A 23,154-nucleotide genomic window follows, 5' to 3' on the forward strand; every position below is an offset into this window, starting at 1 on the left:
CAGTCGTGGTGAAAGAGGCTTTTATAAAACATCCCATTAAAACCTTTTATTTCCCAGACAAAATTTCCACACAGCTGGAGACAAGAAGTGTTCCACAAAGTGACATTGCACCTCAACTCTTAATTTAGATCAAATAAAAATATACTCGAGCTCAGGAAATGTGGCTCCTCTGATGACTCTTCCATTTGCATTTGTGGCAGCTTGAAAGATATTTCTAGTTGTCTTTTTATATTTCTTCTCATTCTTTTCGGTTTCCTGGTGCTATATTTGCACACTAGAATATCAAATAATATCAGTCAGTCAGCAGTTAGGATGCTCCAAATAAAACAATGCAGACTGTATTGGTTTTGCATACTGTGTGTATCCTTGTGAAGTATATTTTTGCTTAAATGTTTTATTTAATGAGTCACTTTCAAGTCTTTAAGTGTTAATATATTTAAAAACCCAACTATTGCTAAAATAAAATATTTAAACCCTGAGTGTAGAATAGAATAGGTCACTTTGTGAGAGAACTAAATGAATAAGTATGGAAGTAAACAAGTCTATAGTCAATTTATAGGGCAAGTCTTTTCTTTACCCAAAACTATCACATGGCTAGATGATTATTATGTTTTATATAACTAATAAATACATCTTATTAATAAAATGTTGTAGTTATCTCTGCTTTTGTAAATGAATATTTACATGTAACATGGGCAGTCTTACTGTATAGATGAGTACCAGGACAGCTGCAGCATATCAACACACATTCCCAGATAATAGCAGATTGTGACAGTCTTTCTCAAGACAATACTACATGCTTCAGATCTGACCTCTTCACCCCGGCATATGATATCTTGGGGGTGGGGATCTGGATACATGCCAAGCACTGCTGATGCATGTGTTTGGGAAATAAATAATGACCATGGAAACATTTTATATATGAGGCCGCTGAAAACTTCAATCACAATGTTTACTCTTTATAAAATTGCTACTCTCTGATAAAAGCAAAACAAACAAATAGTTATTTATTTTTTTATTATAAGTGACTTAATTGTGGGATTATTTGAATGACCTGGTATATTCTTAATCATTTTATTTTTAAGCGTAACAGTATACAGTTGTGGTAAAAATTTTACACATACTTATTAATTTCTACAAAATGCTAATTATTTTAGCAAAATAAGAGGGATTATACATAATGCATATTGTTGTTTTTTTTTTTAGTAATGACATGAATAAGATATTTTACACAAAAGATGTTTACAAATAGTACCTAAGAAAAATCAAATATATGGAGAGAGAGAGAGAGAGAGAGAGAGAGAGTAATCAACTGTTGAAGTGGATCAAAACATTTAATCAAATTTACATTTACATTACATTTATTCATTTAGCAGATGCTTTTATCCAAAGCGACTTACAGATGAAGACAGTGGAAGCAATCAAAAACAACAAAAAGAGCAATGATATATAAGTGCTATAACAAGTCTCAGTTAGGTTAACACAGTACACGTAGCATGGGATTTTAACTAATATAATAAATAAAAAGAAAACAGATAGAATCTATAAACAGATTAAATATATCCTAATTAAAGGGGGGGGGGGGGGTGAAATGCTCGTTTTCACTCAATATCCTGTTAATCTTGAGTACCTATAGAGTAGTACTGCATCCTTCATAACTCCAAAAAGTCTTTAGTTTTATTATATTCATAAGAGAAAGGTAGTCTGTACCGATATTTTCCGGAAAAACACGACCGTGGAGGCGTGACGTGATGGTGGAGCTAAAGAATCACGAGCGCCAGTAGGCTTTTGCGTTGAGAGCGTTTGGAAGTTGTTACATTACCGTGAGGAAAAAAAAAAACATCATCCAAAACAAACCATGGCTAACAGACAGATTCAGCCGTTTATTTATGATCCAGAATCAGATCCCGAGGCTGAAACTGAACGAGAGCAGCAGCAGCAACGACTCGCTCTGAGCGGGGCTCGAACCCGGGTCTCCGGCATGGGAGGCGGACGCACTAACAAGGAGGCAGAGATATTTTAAGCAGTTTTACTCACTGCCTGCGGTTCCAACACACGATTGTGACCCTTTTTCGTTGCGGCTGGATTATCCGAAATAAACGATACGCAAATCCGTTGTCAAACTGGGCCCTGTTTGTAAAACAAGCATCTTCAAAATGCAGGGAACAAACAAAAACAATTGCACAACTCCGTTGATGTTCTGTAAAAATAAACCCCATCCACTGTTCCCTTAATGCTGGGTTTTTTTTTTTTTTTGGTAATCTGTGCAGGGTTGTCTTGCCTGCTATACGGGAGCGCGCGCTCTTCCGGCAGACGTGCCCTCAGGACCCATATAAGGAAATTCTGCTCCATCGAGCCATACTCGAAAAAAACTTTCCGAAACTTGTGACAAACCAGAAGGAGTATTTTGGGGAAAAAAAATACTCCTTCAAACGTACAACTTAATTTTTGAAACTTTGTCCATGTTTAGCATGGGAATCCAACTCTTTAACAGTGTAAAAAACTCAGTATGCATGAAATAGCATTTCACCCCCCCCCCCCTTTAAATATATTCCCTTTCTTGTCTTAGGACAACTCTGATGAACTTATTTGATCCACTTCAAATGTATATATATATGTGTGTGTGTGTGTGTTTAGTACTGCTCTATAGAAGATACCTGCCTTTTTCCCAGAAGAGAAAATAAGTTAAATTTACCATCATCTTAAAATTCGAAAGTTTTCACCCCCAGGCCCTTAATGGACAAAAATACTAGTAAGTTTTAAATAGTTACCAGTAAACTTATAGTAGTATAGCAATTCAAGTATTCATTAGTCTTAAGTAAATAGTTTATATCTAAACCTTATTGTAACTTTTTATCTCACAATTATTAGTTTTTTTCTTGCATTTGTGAGAAAAAAACAGTCTAAGGCCAGTTTCACACTGGCTGCGTGGCGTGAGCGTCCCATGTCTGAAGCGTCCCAGAAGCGTGGTGGCTGCCTCACGTTTTCTGTGTCTTTACACACCAGAACCGTGGGAGGGAGACCGTTGACAGACCAGGCTCTTGTCTTCATGACAACAATATCAACTTTTTTTTACACATCTACACCTACGCCTACTGATAAAGGACATAGTCAAAAGTATTGACAGCGAAATAGATTATGTTTGACAGGTGCAGTATTTGAAAATCTATAATTATTTATTTATTTTTTAAATTACATTTATATCCGAATTTATGTCAACGTACAGACTTTCAAATATCAAAATATCATGAATTCATATGTATTTGTGTACAAAATGACATATAAACACATTTTCCTATTATATTTTGACTGGAAACGCTTCCAACACCCGCTCGTCGTGGTAAAAATAGGCGTCGGTTCTATTTCTAGCATGCACGCGTTTTCCGCGCAGCTCAAGCAGGCGGTCCGTAAGCTCTAACCTGTTAACATGGGAGCCAAATTAAAAACCGACACGCCACGTGGCTGAGACGCTTGCGCCACGAATCCAGTGTGTCGCTGGCCTAAATTGTGATATAAACTCAAAACTATAATATTGCGAAGCAAGTCAGAACTGTGAGATAAAAAGCCACGCTTAGCTTTTTTCTTTTTAAAGCTTCCATAGTACATACATAGACACTATTAATTTATAGGAATATATCAATAGGCCTGCATGTTAAAACGGCTTGCCATAAGCGGGATGGATCCGATGACCCACAGTGTGCCTTTAGGACCCTGAGGCACCGCTGCTCCAGATGACACTCGCGCGTTTGGAGTGAAAGTCTCTTACAAGCACAAGTTAAACACAACACTTGTGGAAAGGCGAGATGCACACAGCTGGAGTGTATACGCCTGGAATGACTGTGGCAGTGAATGGATCGCAGCGAAAACGCCCGACTCGCGCGCAGCTCCGTTGGGAATATTAATATGATTTTACATTTCAGGCGCAAATTAAGCTTTTAAGGTGTTTCCTGCAACGACATGCTGGACAAAATATAATGCAGTGCCTTCCAAAAGTCTAACGCGGGATTTTTTTTTTTTTTTTTTTTTGGTGTGAAATATGTAACCTACTGAGTGATCATTTCATCAGAATTCAAGACGAGAAAGCTTCAATCTGTTGCTCTTTTAAAAAAATCACATGTTGCTTCTTAAAAACCCTACGGATATTTATAACACTAAATCAAGACATTCTGGATGCTTAGGACTTATGACATGGTATGATTTTAAAAATCTCTCCTTAACCAGCTTAAGATAATGGTCTAACTGCTCTTCAGATGGTTTTAACTGGTTTAAGATGTACTTAGCTGGTCTCCAGCTTGGCAAAGCTAAAGCTGAGCTTCAGCTGTTTGATGGTCTCTTAGATTATTTAAGATGGTCTGAGGCTGATTTTTAGCTCGTTTAGCTGGTTGACAAAGTATCCAAAACCACTTTAAAACGAACCAACAGTTCAGTCTGACCAAGCCGGGGGACTAACTAAGACCAGCAACCTCAGACTGTTTTCTGCAGCAGCGATCCACTTGACATCTCAAAAAGATGTATGATTGTGAAGGTTAAAAAAAAATGTTTTACGCAGTTTTCAAACGGTCTTTTCTCCTCAGCGGTTAAGGTGCCATGGTGGCAGAAGTTAAAATGAGCTCTTTTGGCGAGCAGTTGGTGCGCTCAGAATGGCCCGGGAGGATTCGGTGAAGTGTCTGCGCTGTCTGCTCTACGCGCTCAACTTTCTCTTCTGGGTAAGACGAGTCCAAGTCGGAGCAGGTGGTCCGGCGAGCGCTCACGTTACATGGCACGGTGCTGCTGTGCGCTCTGCGCTCTCCAAGACGCACAACAGCCACTCACTCTACAACACACGCGCCATCTGTGTTCTCTTCGTCCCCATCCTATGTTATCATTATGTAGAGGACAGCCTGAATCCCAGCTATGCTCGAATGGCGCACATCTCACATTCTGCTTGGCGCTATTTTTAGGGAATTAAATGTGATAAGCACCAGGGTGTGTTTTTAGACCAAGAATGCCTGCGTAGGGCAAACTAAACCCATGCCACTAATATTGCAGCATGTCACACATAGATAGCACAGTGCCTAAATAGGTTTCCAAGCCAACCTTGTACATAAACACAGATCCATGTAATGCTTACTTGGTTTTTAAATATACATTCAGAAAAACAAAACAAAAAAAAAGATAAAAAGCTGTCCAGGGCACTATCTAAAGGTACAAAAAAACTAAATGCTACCTAATTGTAACTTACGCTTTAATGCTACAAATTAGAACCTTAAAGGTAAATATTAGTCTTGTATTATTTGTACATTTGCTATCTAAAGTCTCCAAAGATTTTAAGCCACAACTAAAATGCATGAACTTTGTTGCATTACATTATCAAACTAAACGCCACCTGCAAGCAAAGTAGATCTATAAGCTATTGCAGAACTAATTTAACTTTTCTGAGCCAATTTTGTTTGCCAGCTGGTCCAAATGTAGTTTTTTGTGGCTGCATGAAATCAAGGTGTAGTTCATGTGTGTGTGTTTGTGTGTGTGTGTGTATTAATATATGTAATATATGCATGCATATGAAGACTTAACAGTGTTTATTAAGTAATTTATAAAAGTATTAATATTATCAAAATTATTTTAAAGTATAAAAAATTATAAAGTAAAATTTAAAATAAAAACTAACAAAGTTACTTTTATTTATACTCTTATTTTTAATGCATTAATGTTAGTGTTGTTAACGATAAAATATATAATAAATACATTTAAATTAAAACTTGAAACAAATATAAAACTTTTTTTAATAATAACTTTTTGGGGGGTAATATTTTTGGGAAATTTTTTCTTGTACTATGAAATGTGTTCTTAGTATCTTTGTCAAAAATAAGTATACCCATGTTTAATTGTGGCTGAAGTACCATGTTTTCTTCTTCTTTTCTTTTTTCTTATCTCCAAGGTCATGGCCCTGTGTGTGCTGGGAGTGTCTGCCTGCCTCAGGGATCACCTGAACAATGTGCTCACCTTAACCGCTGACACCAGGTGAGTGGTAGCTGAAGGACAGGTGTGAGCCGTAAAAACCTTTCATTCAGGGCAGCAGCCCATGTAAAGGTCTAATTTACTGTTTTCCCATTTTCAGCCAGTCTGGATCAAATTGCCTCAAGCTTATGAAGTAATTACAAGCTTGAATGAGGTGTGCAGTTCTGTAGAAGAAATCAGATAAATGCATTAAGTCGCCAGCTGAGACAGGGCCTTCATTTGTGTATGTTTTGTAATTGTGTAGAGTTTTCTTTCCAAATCCTCTCAAGCATTAAAGGAAAACTCAGCAAAACTGGAGGAAAAATCCCAAAAGTAACAATATTATCCTGGAGGCGAGTGATATCTAATTATTGTTGACAAAAAGCAATTTATCACCAAGGTGTGTATTGTAATTCAGAGTTGTTATTGGGGTCTCTATGGCTTACATGAATAGGAATCAGCAGAGAGAAAACGGTGTTAAAACCTGATTGTACACAGGTTGCACTGCAGTAATGTGCTGAATAAGCCATCCTTACTCTCTGCAGAATGAAACATTATATCAACTAGAATATTTCAAATTTATACTGATGTGTGTGATCCTCAATTAGATATTTAGCTTAAAAAATATTCAGTATAATTTATGCTTGACAGCAATTCTAACATTGTTTTGTTATATATAATAACATTTTTCATTATAATTTCTATCATAACAATCCAAAAATTTTTCAGGTTTCAAAATAATGCTAATTTTACAATTATTAAAAAACCTTTTGATGAATTCAATAAAAAAAAAAATATATATATTTTATGCATTGTAAATTGTATGACAAATGTAGAAAAATACAACATATTTCCTCTCAGCAGAATGAAACAATATGAACTAGTACAAGTTATGCTCAATCGACAGCAATTATTTATGGTAACTAATAATGATTAATTGATTGTATACATTTTTTCAATTAAAATGAAAAATAGGTGATATAACCTACAATGGAAATAAATGGGGCCCATTTTGGAGGTTTCGAAACAAGTCAAGAAACAAGAGATATGCAGCTTCTATTGATCTACGTTCAGTTAAATTAAAGTAAACCTGTTTATAATATTTAATAGTCACTTTAGGGTTCATAGTGTTGCATTGTCATGGCAAGTGGATATTTTTTCCACAGTAAAATCATGTTTACATGCATATTATTCACATGTTGTGGCTATTGAAACAGTGAGTATTTTAATGCTTACAGATAGGCCTTATTTCCACTGTAAGTGTCTCACTGTAAACATTGCAATTGCGGTGTGTAAGATTATGCCACAAAAGCTGGATTGAGCTTGTGTACTGAACCAAAAATATTCCTTTAAACTGTAGCTTACCCATGTCCTCCCATACTGAAAACAGTGTTGAATCTTAAGAGAGCTGAAGCTAAAGAAAGCCAAACAGAACTAGAGACAGCAAGAAACAGGAAGAGAGAGAGCTTGCATTCCTATAGAGTATAATCACAGTTTATTTGCAACTGGTGTATTACTCAAATATGCTGCCCTATGAGAGGAGGAAGAGACAGGATGGATGGATAAATAAACAAAAGGCCTGCCAAGAAATGACTCGTCCTCTCTCTCTCTCTCTCTCTCTCTCCCTCAGACTGGAGGAGGCAGCCGTTCTCACATACTCCCCCGTCGTCCATCCTGTCGTCATCACCGTGTGCTGTTTTCTAATCATCGTGGCTATGGTGGGCTACTGTGGCACACTCAAGTGCAATCTGCTCCTACTGTCTTGGGTAAGTAGAACTGGGAAGAGAGGAAAACCAAACAAAAGAAAAAGCAAGAACAGCAGGACCATTGTGTGGTTTGGAAGATGTGTGGTTTTGTGTACCGAGAATATTTTAAGTTTGGTTGACCCCAAACCACCCTCCAATCAGATTCATGGTTTCTTTATCCATGCAACCACGAATGCCCAAGCTGCACACTGCATATTGCACTGACTAAAATGTAAAATTCACATGAATTTAAATAATTATTAATATTATGGTTGCACTTTATTTTACAGTACGTGTACTAACATGTACTTACAGTGTACTTAGTGTATTTATCTAAAAAAAGTTCTGGTAACACAAGGTAACTACATGGGGTAGGGTTAGGTTTAGGGGTAGGTTCAGGGTTAGTACCTAGTTATTACATAGTTGTTGTAATTACTATAATAAGTACATAGTATGTACATGAGGAACAGGATTGTAAAATAAAGTGCTACCAATATTATTTATACATTTTATTTGATAAAATATAAAACTTTTTCATGTTAACCAATGATTTCAGAGCATAACATCCATGTTCTAATCAAATCCTGACGGATTTACTTACAGTAAGTCCTGCCCTACGTTATATCGCCACCAAATATTGTAGTTTAATGCAGTTTTGAATCTGTTCTGCAGACATCTGTGTTTAAAGCTAGTGCCATGTATATATGGCCACATGAACTCACCTCATAACTACACTAGTATACTAAAAGATCATATTATTATCCTTATATGAGATGTCATGCTGCACCGTGTGTATAGAGACAAAGAGTTAGACTGCAGTAATATATGAGCACGGCACATCACTCAACATGATGGACTGTCTAGGAGGGCCAAATAGAGGGCACATAGTTATATCAATTGTGAGAGAATTTTGTGTGTTTAGACGGATATGTTGGCGACATTATGACTTCTGAAATTACAAGATCTTGACAGGCTGTTAGCACAGATGATATAAATGATTTAGAGAGGAAGGAAAACCCACCCTCTATCTGACCCTTAGAATTAAACAGGCTGTGTTTCTACTTTAAAACAACAGTCCACCCAAAAAATGAAAATCTGTCATCATTTACTCACTCGTATGGGGTTACAAACCCGTTTGACATGGATCAGAAAAGGAAGATATTTAACAAAGTGTCCTGACAGCTCTTTTCCCTGTAATGAAAGTCACATTTATAATAAAAATATACATCCATACAAATATAAATGTAATATTAATACATTATTATCATTAATACATTATTTAATAATGATAAAATATGTTTGTGTATAAAATATTGCATTTTATAAAAACGATTTAACAATCTTTTAATGCTTGTGCAATTTTTTATTAACTTTTTCAATTATTTAAAAATATTCTAACTTGTATTTATTAAATGCTTTTTTTATTGTTAATAAAAAAACTTTTGACTAAAAATATTTGTAATAATAATTTTAATGATGATACTTTTATCAAAATTAATTGATTAAAACAAATTTTAATAATATAATATGTAATGAAAATAGCTTTAATTAAGAATCCTGTTTTCTATGCAGTCACACTTTTAAATGCTGTGTCAGATTGTGCAACATTTAGAAGTCTAGCAAATCTGATGAAGAACTGAAGAAATCCCGGCATGGAGGGGGAGGAGAGAACAGGTAGAGGGCTGTTTTATGGCTCGCTGTCCCAGGTGTGTGACGGGCGGGAGGGTGGGGTTCCCGTCCGCCGACCCAGACTGAGGGTCTGTTTTGTGGGACTCCTTGACCCATCTCTCTCCCTCCTCCTCCTCTTCCTCCTCCTCTCTTTGGGTCTCCATTCATCTCCTCAGGAGCCTTTCTCCTCTCTGCCCCAGTGGGCTTGTGTTACCCAGAGGCTCGGCGACAAACAAAATTTTATCTGGCTGAGATACAATAGGTAAAGCAATCCAGGAGGAGAGCAGGAAGACATGAAGAGAGGAGAGGCGCTTGGGTTACGTGGTCGCTCTATTCACCAGCCGCGCTCTTATCGAGTGCTGCGACCTGGCCAAGCACACACACACACACACACACACTCTTTATCCTGTCAAAGCAAAGGAAAGGAGAGGGTAATCGGGAGATCATGAGAACAGAGAGACGTTCATATTAAAGGACGAGACATAGCAAAAAAACGCCAATATTAGGCTATATCCACATTAACCCAAAATCAGTATGGTATTAATTAACATAAAAAGTCTGTCTAAAATGTAATGTCAGTCAATAATCAATATGGTATCAATATATTGTGCATCCCTAATCACTTGAAACATTAATAGCACATCTCTCCTCAATACATCACCTAACTCAAGGTATCATGTCCACAGCACAGTCTGTTCAAATCTCTAACTGTAAGTAAGCCCCAAAGCACCAGTTTAATGACATTAACAGTAGCCATCTGTCAAAACAAATCTGATATGACTTAATAACTGGCTCTAAATGTATTTCAGTTCTGTTTGCATGACTAAGTGATAAAGGGGGTGTAAATTGTTCCGGTGGAAAGGAAGTCCATCCATTTCGACGTGTCCTGTTTTCTGTAACAGAAGCCAAAAAAATGTGCGAGTGTGAAAGAGGAAGAGTTAAACTCTCAACAAATCAATAAACCGCGAGTTCGCAGAGAGAATGTAACCTCTCTTACCCCGAGAAAAATATTTTGCAGATGAGCCAGCTTGTTGGGAACTTCCAGGGGTTACAAGTTCACATTGGACATATTTGAGCAGCAGATATTAGCAGGGAAGAGTGTGAAGAGAAAAGCTTGTCATTTTTCGTGGCAGGCATCTGACTGGCCAAATGGACTGAAATACTAATACAGCAGCAGAACATCCACAAATATTTAGAGTCTCCCAAATAAACATGCTGTCAGACGGGGGTCTGCTCTGAATGCAGCTCCTAACACTGTCATTCATCTTGATAATCTCTCTCAAAGCGTGTTCAACGAAGGGGAACCATGTATGTTAAGGAGATTTTGAGAAAGACAGAGAGTGTTTGTCTTCAGGAAGGGAGGAGATAAGATGGATGTGTTAGTTCACAGGGCCCCGAAGACAAAATCTGTGCATCTGTAGATGCAAAAAAAAAAAAAAAAAAGAAAAAAAACCTCTTTTGGAGTTTTGATTCTCTTTTGTTCCATTCATTCTGTGCATCCATACTGAATACTATAATTTTTTTTTAAATAGCATGGGAAAAATTAAGCAAAAAATAAACTATTCAGATAATAGTATGCTTCATTTTTGTCATTATGTTTGGCAAAATTGTAATATTTAAACATGTATGAATAAACTCTAAATAGTTCATTTTTATTGGTTTTAAATAAAATATGGAATATTTGAAAATAAAAAATATATATTTATGTTAAATATATTATTATACGATTATATCTAATCTACTAAATTTGAAATGTGTATTTTATATTACTTAAATATGAAAATGTGTGTGTGTGTGTGTGTGTGTGTGTGTATATACACACACACCCACACACACATGGTTAATTAATAAATACAAAAATTATTAAGAACATAAATAGATTCAGTTTCATCTTGACTTGAAAAGTTATGTAATTGTCATAATTTAATACATGAATGGTCATGTTTAGTGGATTTTATAATGAGAGGAGTATGTTTTATTATATTTTGCACAGTATACTGCATACTGCAAAATATTGAATTCCTAGTATACTATTCTGAACACAGCCTGTCAAAATAACAAAAAACTCCAGAGAGAAGAACTGAGACACAAACCAGACCTCCGATCCCAGCATACATGAACACGCACACACACACACACATCTTTCTCTATGTCTGCTCATCAACACCTTTCCTTCTGCCTTATTGTTTAAGAAGATATTTTTAACCAAACTGTTTTTATCTGTGTGTGTTTGCAGTATTTTGGCTGTCTGATGGTGATATTCTGCGTGGAGCTGGCCAGCGGAGTGTGGACGTATGACGAGGTGTGTGCTGCTATGAATAAACAGGAATGCCTACACTCTCCTCTCTCGCACGTTAACAACATGGCCACCACACGGCCATTCCCAGGAGCAACGGAATGAGGATCCGATTTCTAAACCGCATGCTTACGATCTAATCTTAACTAATATGACTTCAAAAGCCCGGCTCTAGCACATTTCCTTTTTGGGGAGTTAATAAGCAGAGCGTTTATGTTTAATTACATGTGGATGGAGGCGGAGTCACCCATGTAAATTCTCTAAATGGCTCTTGAAGCAAGATTAGCATCTGGCTTTACAGAAACCTGTCCCTGATCTGTGCAGACTAAAAGATTTGATCAGCAAAGGGGAAAAGGGATTGCAGGTAGCATCTGCTTCTGTTAGCCCAGGGATACGAGAGATAAGGCACACCTCCAGGGGAAGATATCACACACACCTAGCTTTAATCTAGCTTCTCTCACTCAGACATACACAGCTTCTGCTTGATGACACGCTCTTATCACCAACCTAAAAACCTTTGTTTGGTGTGATGGTCTTATTGTGGCCTAATGTGATCCCCTGTGTGTGGGTGGGCAATGAACTTGTTTACTCCGCTGCACCTGGTCTGATGTTAGTGGTTGTATCAGCAGTGCATCCACTTGAACTTTTCTTGGCTTAAAGTCATCATGAAATGGCATTCTCTATCTATCTTATTTCCGAAATGTGCATTTTTAGGAGTGAAACTGAATATTATTGAGGAAAAAATGATGAACAAGAATTATTAATCAGAATTTAATTAGACTGTGGAAGAGTAGACATCCCAAAGGCAAATGTCTAAAAATCTACATCTTCTCCCCACTTGTAGAGCATAGGTCAGGGTTTTCAAAAAAATAAATAAATAAATAAAAAAGGTGTCAAAAATGAAATAAGTAAATAATACAATTAATACAAATATTGTATGCTTAATACTTAATAAAAATAACTCTAAATCTAAAAGTATAAAAAAAACTCAATGTAGAAGTTAATAAGAAAGTCAACTTATTAGAAAATATACATGATATTATATAGAAAATATTTACTTTCTATTAAGTTGACCTTCTTATTAACTTATTAACTTTATATACTTCATATTATATATTATATATTTTCATTTCTTTACAGTTTAAGTTAAAGTATGGGTCTTTATATATGACAAATCTCCGTATTTGAGAGTCTTTGAAAAACTGGTCTACCTTACATCAGCCAAAATAATAATAATAATAATAATAATAATAATAATAATAATAATAATAATAATTCCAGAGGTTAAGTAAGTTATTATATTCTATTGAAAGATTACAAATACATGACAATTACTTTCTTTTCTTTATTACATTAGAACAAAATGCATTAATGACTGTAATTTCATGTTGACTTTAAACTGACGAGCTTTAGCAAGTTTTGCTGGAAAAAACATAGATGACACATCTAGCCCTCGGCATTGTGAGTACATATCATATGCCATCATGGTGATTTCCGAGGGGTGAAAACAGAAGTGTCTCATGTGGACTGTATATGGACCCTTACCCTAATATATAAACAACACTTGCACACACTTGAATAGGGCATTTCATAACTAGCCAAAAAATTGGTAATGAGAGAGCCTAAAATTAGAAGCGTGGATCTGTGTATGGTCCTTTCAATTGCCTGGAAATCCCATTGTTTTTGTTATTTAGAAAACGTAAATACTGAAAGTGTAGGAAATTGATTTTATGTCATTACAAAATCACAAGGGACCAATTCAGGGCTTTTTTAAATTGTGAAATGGTAACTCCTCCTCTCTTTCTCTCTTCAGCCTGTGGTACAGAGGTCTGATATGATAAGTCTAAAGTCTCGTATTCCTCATTTCGGCCTGCAGCGCTACCAGTGGCTCACACATGCCTGGAACTCTTTACAAACAGAGGTGAGATGTCAAAATCATCACCAGGATAGCAGGGTTATGAGACAAGTTGATGGTGTTTAGTAATTCTACTGTTGACACTGAACGCGAAAATGCTGAGCCAAGCCATTCTGTCAATGTGAAACATTTGATCTTGAAATAGACAAAAACTAAACTTTCTTCCCAGTTCAGCTGTCTAGATTTGTATATTAGGAGTTTCATTGGTTCCTTGAGACATTTCTTTTGTTCCTCTTTACACAGGTTAATCACAATTCAGTATGCAGATATTTTACGAAAACATCATCACTGTCAGTTACTCATTTTCATACCTGCCTTACAGTTAAAGTGTTGTGGAGTGATCTACTTCACTGACTGGCTGGAAATGACAGAGATGGAGTGGCCACCTGACTCCTGCTGTTCCAATCAGTATCCAGGATGTGCCCGCCACGCCCACTACCATGACCTCAGTGACCTTTACCAGGAGGTAACATAACATTATTATTTCAAGATGGATGAAGATAATTTTGAAGTTTTATATTTTGATTTTGGCAGTTTCAGTAATTAAGGTTACAAAACCTCTCATTACGTAATTTTACCTATTTATTTGATCTCAGCTGATTTGATCAGTCCAACATAAGTTTGTTAGATGCTTTTACTTGTGACGACATGATCAAATATTGAAGTGCACAAGATGATCCAATTATTACATGTTATGGTCATAATAATTAAGAAAGTCATTAATGTACTCACATAAGAGGTCCTCTTGCATGTTGTCCAATGATGTCTCAAAAAAAGTCATCGTTATTTAGGGGCTTTTCTCAGCCAATACTGATATGCGGGAAATATCATGCAATTAATTTGATTAAAATTTGAATAGATTGACAGCTCTAATTAAAACATGACTTTGCAGTTGAAAAATTGAGGCCAGAAAGTGTAGAGATTCACTGACCTGCTGAGTGTGTGTTTAATCAAGCTGTGTGTTACGAGCGACTCCAGCAGTGCCATTTAAGTCAGTCACGCAGCTCAGAGACGCACCTGTGTGTTGAGTACCAAAACACACTATCTAGGACAAATGCAACACAGTGTCTCATCCACCCCCTGCTCTTCAAATGTCCTGTCTGTGACTCGTCTGCTACACTATAGTTCAGTCAAGGCCTTTAAAAAGCTTTCAAAAATTAGAGGTTTGAAGGTTTTTAGATAGAAAGAAAGAAAGATAGATAGATATAATAAACATTATAGACACATTGTATTTGTGGTAAAGCAGCCACCAGAGCTCAGCCTTTCAGACAGATCCCACAACAGAAGAGTGAAAGCAGAGCTTTGATGAATAAGACGGGAACATTGATCACTGGGGGGAGAGTTAGGAGAGAAGGACTGAGGGTGTGGAGACTGATCCTCAACCACTTCCTGTCTCTATGTCTTTGTCTCTCTTTCTGAATGGATGACTGGGGAATTACCCCACAGTATAAATTCCACACTAACAGGAAACAGTTTACCTGCCCTTCCACAATTCAGCATAGGAAATACCCAAAACACACAGGCACGCACACAAGCGGATGAACGTGTTGCATTGCTCGCATATTAACGTGGCAGCTGTTACGCTCACAGAAATGTGGGGGAGAGTTGCATGAAAACAAGCTGTTAAAGCGGAAGTGTGAATTTTTTCTCATCTATCTAAAAAAATAAATAAAATATAATTAAAAAAAATAGTAAAATTAAATAAATAAATAAAAAAAGTAATAAAAATTAAAATAAAATAATAAACAAATAATTAAAAAAAATAATAAATATCTGTACATTTGTTTTGACAGGGTTGCGGTCCCAAGATCTACAGTTTTATCCGTGGCACCAAACAGCTGCAGGTGCTGAGGTTCTTGGGCGTGTCGATTGGCGTGGCTCAGATTTTAGCCATGACGTTGACTGTGACACTCCTGTGGGCTCTCTATTATGACCACAAACCACCTGACCCAGCATCCCCGGATGCTTTAATCCACACGCACAGCTCCTCAGAAGATGCCCTGAAGCCCAGCCACCCACATCCACGAGTGCCTGAGGCCTGGGCCAATGCGCCCGCTAATGGACACACCCAGTTTGAGATGGAGCAACTTTCCTAGCAGTGACTTCATTGGTGACCCATCGCCTACTTCAACACTGCGGAGACACTTAAAATGACACTGAATGGATCGGACAGCAGCAGTGAACTGGACCAGAAAATGGACCCTGTGGAATATGAAGTAGTCTGGGTGCCTGGATTATACGATTTAAATGGTGTGAATCGTTTTAGAGAAAACTTTATATGCCTGTGGAGAAAGCAGCTTTTTGTGGTCATCACATGGAAGTTGAAGAGGATTTACTGCGTTCTTCCTAAAGTCACTGCCTCTGTCTCTATAGACTTGAATTCTCCAGAGGGAGGTTTCTGGAATGAACTGTTTCTGCTTAAATCTTTCTTCCTCTCAGTGAAATGGCCCATCACCACTTATACTGACCTAGTTGATGCACACTATGATTTTGGCCATTTTTTTGCCATGCTAGACAAGAATTGTAAAATATTTATTTTATCATAGTCCAAAATCAGTTTGCATTTTGGGATTCTCTTCATGTTAGGATCACAATTTACCTCACATTTGTTCAGAAGAATTCACAAATTCCTTCTTTCACCAAGCTATGTCAGACTTCAAACACAATTTTTTTTCTCTCCTTTACTAGTACAAAGTTGTGTGGTACTATTTTAATGTTTGTTTGAAGATTCATATTCATTTAAATGGACATTAATGGCAATTTTGCCTAAGATATATATCATACAGTGTGACATAACAGACAAAACACAAACAGTCTGCATTGGCTTTTACACAAAATCTCACCTGGCTCATACTTTCGCAGATTTTCATGTCTTAATTTAACAGCTCCATGATAAGATTCAAATGGACTGGTGCATTAAAAAATGTTTTAGATCTCAAAAGTAGTATGAATTTTCTATGCAATAATAGTCTGCACATAAATTACATTATAATAGGGTTAAACTCTGCTGAAAGTTTGAGAAACCTCTTGCATGTGAATCACAGTGCATTAAACACATCGAGAAGATGTTACTGGAAGCCAGTGTGTGTTTGTTCACAGCCACATTTTAGCTAAACTAACGTGTACCCTGAGAAGTTTTAGTAAATTATTTTTTATCATGGATGAATCAAATGAGTGAATTATGGAAGGTCTTGAACATCAACAAGTTCAGGGTTGGTCAATAAAAATAGATCTATTGAACAGTACATATAATTTTTAATTAAATTAAATTAATTATTAATTAATTAAATACTACACAGTATATTCTACATTTTGTGTACTATAAAAAGTTTCAATGTTGTCAATTAAGTCACAAAATATTTACATCACATTAATTAAGACACACACACACACACACAATCATATTTCATAAAAGGCAATTTTTTTACACTTTTTTTTCTTTGAAATAATGTGCACCAATGAATCAAATGAGCCAACAAGTGCATTAAGAAAGTAAAAATAGTCAATTATGTTATGTTATTAACTCAATGGCTTAAAGTTTCTTACGAGTGGCCAGACTTTTGTCATAACATTGCAAGGTTCAGCATATTTCACTATGTTATTTTTCAACATGTATCTGACAGATAACTCACCAATTTCACGCCTAGCAATAACCATAATGCTACATTACACTAATGCTACAACAACTGAGGCATGCAGCAGGGCCTGGTTTTCTTACCGTGCAGTTACTTCCGCTGAATCAAGCTGATTTTCTGCACAGCGCTCTGTTTCTAAGTTGTGAGCATTCCAGAGGTGTCACGCTTAAGTGCTACTGGGTGGAAACACAGGTTTAATTTTTGGCCCTGCTCTTGACTTGATGGGAGACATCCTTGGCAGAGGGAAAGCGAAGGGATTTAGCTCTTGCCTGCTTCATGAATTTTAACAGATGTAAAGCGATGAATAAAACATCTCAACGGAGAGTGCTTTTGAGAGAGGGAGGAAGTAAACACATGGAAAAATATTTGAATAGAACTATGATGCACTGTACTCTTCATACTAATTTTTTAAAAACACAATGCATCATTGCTACACTACATTTCAACATTTCAAGCAGGTGTATCATGAATTTCTTTCACAAGACCTCATTATGAATTTTTTAAAAATAGAAATGTCTTAAAATGAACAGCATTCGTGACTCATACTTCCATAACTGGACATACCTGTGATTAGAAATTGATTAGATTGTGAAAAGTAGGTGTTATGTAGGCCTATAGGTGTACAAAAGTTATGTACCCTTCAAGACAAGTCATACATATAGTAACTGTGAGTTTTGAGCACGTGAATGACCAAGTAAAGACGAGTGAAACTTAAAACTGCAGAAACCTTGATCTGACCGTAATATCAGTGAGCAAAAATAAATGGATATCATGCATGATGGAAACTATATTTTAAATTATTCGGAATTTCAATGTAGTTTTCTGGGTTTATTGCTCACAATATAATTCTTTTTTAGACTACTTGTCATGTTGCCAAATTAAATTTGTGACATTATAATAACTAACATAATAATGAGTTTCCGAGTTGCACTTGAAAGAACAATTAATCTTGGCAAACCATTTTAGACATTCTATAAAATCGCATTAGCAAGTTAGCATTAGCCACTGAATGAATCATCTTGCTTCCAGTTAAGACTTTTCTGTAGCATATTGCACGTCTGCAAATAAAGCGTACAGAAAACATCGCTCACACAGTTTACTAGAAATATTATGATTAGTATGTTAGCATGCTAATCCAAACATAGCTGGAGCTCTAGAAATGCTTTTATAAGCTTCCTCTTTTGTAAGCTTCCCCGCCGTTCATTGTCAGTGCAGGATCTGATTTATGAATCAGAAAGGAGGACACATGCAGGATTGCCGTCATACAAGCTTACAAAAGACATACTCCTCACTTGTTTCTAACCCCTCTCCATTCATCTTCTGTGTGTGTGAGAGAGAAACTGACAGAGAGCATAAAGCTAGCCTTATAGCATGTTAGCTGTTGTGTGTTCAAAACATAATACTTTTCATCCATAACACCGAGAACGGTTGACTTTGTGTCATTCGCTGTTGTAGAGATGTACAGAGCCTTTCACATGGACTGTACTGTCATATAGCCAGTCCCACTCATGCTTACAGTACAGTAAAATGAGTCAATGGGGAAATAAAACCATTAACCTTTCACCTCTCCGCGAAAATAGCGAGGTCGCAAACAGACAGCTGCAGCTTGTATGAAGTCCAACTATAATATCCCCCTGTGTGCGGCGAGGTCCCCCTCCTTCTGCGTCTCTCAGATATGGTCTCTTCCTACAACCGACTTCAAAAGTCTCAATTACCTTCGGCATGATGGGAAATATGCTAATGTGTAGCACTATCGCTCGCCTGCTGGGAGCTCACTACAGCCCTGCGGTTCGCTTGCTCTGAGTGAGCTCGACAATTTGGTGCAATTCCTTGCCTTCCGGACCTCCTCATCCCCCGATTCCCGTGTATAATGGAAGATACTGTGCATGTGTAACATAATCATGCTAAGTGCTTTATTAACATCGGTCCCTTTAAATGTGCCACCTGAGAAATGTGTGAAATTCGCAAAATGGGAAAGAGGCCTATGAAGAAAATGACGCTCAGCTGGAAATGGAAGAGAGTACAGCGTTGCTGATTTGCTGTTAATGTTTATACTTGTGGAGAGGTCTTTAAACAACCTCCTAAACCTAACTATTAGGAAATCTTTACCATGTAACTCATTCTGAATGATATCTCAACAATTTTTGCACAACTGCAGGACAACTTTGTATGCTCATTCAAGATTTTACAGAGACTTTTTAGCAGTATGCTATCATATAAATTCTAATGAAGCTAGAAGACACAACATAAATTGGTTTCACAAGGTCTTTATAAAGTCGTATGAAAGCCTGTTTCCATCTAAAGGTTTTTTTTTTTTTTTAAAGTAAAAATAATTATAAAGGTAACTGTGACATACATTGTAACATATAGTTGCAAAAGTCACAATTGCAAGATGGAATTACATTGTGAAATATAACAACATAAATGTACATTTCTCATAACTGCAACTATCAAGTTTTAACGTTATATTGGACAATGTGACTTCATTCTCGCAATTGTGACTATTTCTTGCTTTACTTTACAAAGTTGTAATTTTGAGATATAAAGACATTTTTTTTTAAAGGTGGAAACATGATTCAGTAGTTAACTAAGATTAGTCAAATGATCACAACACCATTGTTTTTTTTTCTGTATTTTAATAGGACAATGAATTAATTATTTTTATTCATAGACAATGCACCGGACTAAACAACTGGTTTGCATTTTTTTTTTTTTGCGTTTTTCAATAATTCATATATTTTAATGTCCAAAACACAAGCTGTAACAATTCCAAAGGACCATCGTCACCTGGTAGTCGTTTAAATGTACATTATATAGAACTAACCGGAAGTCTGTTTTAAAAGTCCCTGGTTGATAGAAAAAGAAACCCACACGTTCTCTATGAGTCTGTGAGCACATGCACTCAATCAGTCCGGTCAATCCTGTCCTCCAAACAGAGAGAAAAAAATCTCCAAACCTAAACAGATGGTCCAGGCTTTCCACTCGTTGATTTAGAGAGTAAAGTGTGAGACATTACATTTTCTGTCCACTGAAATTAGCAGAAAAGAAGAAAATCTAATATATTTCACTACACAGAAGAACATATTTACAGCACAGGTGCACTAGCAACACTCTCTCATAGTTTCCTATTTCATCTTTTCTTTTTTCTTTTTTTGTATTTTACAACTGAAATACATTTATAATATATAATCAACACCATTTGAGTTTTAAAAATATGCATTTGTGAGATTCTATTCCCCCGGTAACCCTTTTAATACAAAGCATATCTTTACAAAAAGAATTTTGTTGCATAAGTCACATGGTAAAGCAAGAATGGGTGCAGGCATTGTGCAGGAGGGCAGTGGTGTGTGTGTGTGTGTGTGTATTGAGCAAGGTGCATTAAGAGTTCCTCACCACAAATTGCACTGACATTGGTATAAAAAAAAAAAAAAAACCTACTTTATAGTCTATTTTCTTGCCAATTCCAGACATTAAATGGCAGAGAAGAGAGAATTCATCTTTCAGGCACAGAAATGTTTTAACACTATTTCATTAATAATAATACATTTTGAATGAATCTCACAGACATATTTCTGCCCCAAATCAAAATAAATTATATTTTGCTTACATTAATTCTAAACAGATTTTGTGCATTATATTCAGGGACAATTAAGCACAACATCTGAAAATCTGTCATTTCTTAAATGCCAAAAAACAATTTTCATTACTGAAATGGCATAATTGAAATTTCTGAAGTATTTTTACAATCATTATGAAGCATTATACATTTGCTTTTAAAAATACTGTATTACAGTTATGAAAATCACCAATACAAATACAAAGAACTAAAATCTGCGTGGAGTGTGCTTATTTTTCATTCAAATGTTTTTTTTTTTTTTATATGACTTTTAAAACGATTTTTATGCAAAATATAATTTATTCGCTTTTGATTTTGGAGTGAAACAAACCTGAATGTGACTTTGCGAGATTTTTGCGTTTTTATATTCAACACTAAGCGTGTTTGGCTGATCACAATGATATAATAATCCCCATAACAGTACTAAGAACCTGATTGGATGATTCTCAACGTGTTATCACACACAGATTGATGCCATTATCCAGTAATAATAGACAGACCTAAGAATGTTTGCTGATAAAAGTACATCTTTAAAGGGAGGGAAGAAAAAAAGTCCTGGGTGGGCTCTATGCTCTGGTCCAAGTTGGCCCGTTTCACCATATGTACGACAACATGCACAATAATTTTAACAAATATAATAAATAAGCACGTTATTTTTCTTTTCACAGTTAACTTGCAAACTTTGGAGTATAAAATGGAATGGCTAGTATTAGAGCTCAAGTCCATAAGCCTCCACTGTCAGTTTGAGAAAGTCACATATATTGAAACACAAAAGGTGTTTCCTTTTCCGTGTAGCTTTTTGCAACAAAAAATTAATTAATAAAGAATTAAAATAAAAAAAGCATAACAAACGTCTCATCAGGTCAGGCAAGGAATGAACACAACATGGGTGGGACAGAGAGAGTGTGATACAAGGTTTTCTTTGTTTATCACCTGTATCAACAGGCTAATCTCTCAAAACAGCTGTTTTTACACACTCATTGGGTTGGAAAGATCAATACTATTTAACTAGGCAAAAATAAAAAGCACGCATTCTGACAGAAAGAGCCAATCCTTATTGCTCATGCCAAATTGAAAAAAGACAAAGACTTATGCAGAACATGCAAGAGATTGATCTCAATCACACACACGCACGCAAAAGCATCCGACAGCACACCCTAGTAGAGCCCAGCTTTACTTTGTAGTATCAAAAGTGTGTACAGCTGTGTAAAAGCTTGTAAAATCCCGCCCCTGCTGGTACACTCCTTATTCGTCCCAATTTTCTGCCGATCCCATCAAACTGAAGACAAAAGATTCAAAGACTCACAATACTGAAAAATTATAGAAGCTGTAATAAACACATTGTTTTCCTCTATGGGTTGAGTGTAAGCTTATTGGACCCCATCGTGAGTCACATGATGTATGGGCCTAGAGTTAGAGCTGATGGAGCTCACAGAGATGGAGAGCTCTGGACAAGAGCTGATTTAAAAAATAAAAAATTAAAAGGTCCAGCTATGGCCCATCCTGCTGCAATGCCTCCTCCACTACACTAGGGGGCTCCATCGATCATTTTCTGCTCCAGCATCCACTCGCTAAATAAAATGGCTAATGGTCATGGCAGACGGTCTATAACGCCGACACCCTGACAATGTTGCTTTGCAAAAAGTCATGCGAGCTGGCTGAGTCTCCGCCCTCGGGTGTGGTCACGGGCGGGGTGGGCATGCTGATGACAGCGGCAGTGATGTAGGACTGATCTTCTGAATTCAGGGGTACAGTCTCTTCAAACTTGGCATTGAGACTGGAGCGGCTGCATCGGAAGAAAGAGGGAGAGAAAGGGCGGGTGAGAAAATAATCCAGCTGATGGGCAAATTCCGCCAGCTGTTGGAGGCAATCAAGATAACGTTCCCAGAGTATGCTGGCATAGTGGGGAGCTTTACAGGATTCCAGCAGCATGAATCACTATGAGAACAACCAAAATACCCAGATATACAGTGAACCCACATCAAATAAACTACACTTTATATCATATGTGCTAAACAAGACTTATTATGCATACTACACTATATACTGCATTCTATAATGTACTACACACTTTGCGTTACATACTGTATTTGACATATTACGTATACTTATTTCTATACACTGCATTCTAAAGCACACTAAATATGTGCTCTAATATGCATTCTACATTCTCTGTATTACATATAATATACTATGCATAATACACTCAGTTGTATACAGTATATGCATTCTGGATTATGTAATGTGTTATGCATTTAGTAGTTCACTAAATTCTATGCACTATACTTTGCGTTCATCATGCA

General features: G+C 36.5%; 2 protein-coding genes across 3 annotated transcripts in view; one reads left to right on the forward strand and one right to left on the reverse strand.

Annotated features, from left to right (window-relative positions):
• Positions 1–3,736: 3,736 nt before the first annotated feature.
• On the forward strand, positions 3,737–16,666 carry LOC127976555 (tetraspanin-12). The gene is made up of 8 exons (XM_052581088.1): positions 3,737–4,191; positions 4,575–4,706; positions 5,918–6,000; positions 7,607–7,742; positions 11,626–11,691; positions 13,499–13,606; positions 13,923–14,066; positions 15,394–16,666. The coding sequence occupies exons 2-8, from the start codon at positions 4,641–4,643 to the stop codon at positions 15,694–15,696; spliced, it is 906 nt and encodes a 301-aa protein (XP_052437048.1). The 5' UTR covers positions 3,737–4,191; positions 4,575–4,640; the 3' UTR covers positions 15,697–16,666.
• Positions 16,667–19,851: 3,185 nt separating this feature from the next.
• LOC127976564 (potassium voltage-gated channel subfamily D member 2-like) overlaps positions 19,852–23,154 on the reverse strand; it is a 96,349-nt gene continuing 93,046 nt past the window's right edge. For both annotated transcript variants that reach the window (XM_052581106.1, XM_052581100.1), the window contains one exon: positions 19,852–22,637. In XM_052581106.1, coding sequence (XP_052437066.1) covers positions 22,457–22,637 — 181 coding nt within the window. In that variant the 3' untranslated portion in view covers positions 19,852–22,456. The remainder of the gene's footprint in view (positions 22,638–23,154) is intronic.

Source organism: Carassius gibelio, chromosome A4 (assembly GCF_023724105.1).
Source record: "Carassius gibelio isolate Cgi1373 ecotype wild population from Czech Republic chromosome A4, carGib1.2-hapl.c, whole genome shotgun sequence".
Taxonomy (NCBI): domain Eukaryota; kingdom Metazoa; phylum Chordata; class Actinopteri; order Cypriniformes; family Cyprinidae; genus Carassius; species Carassius gibelio.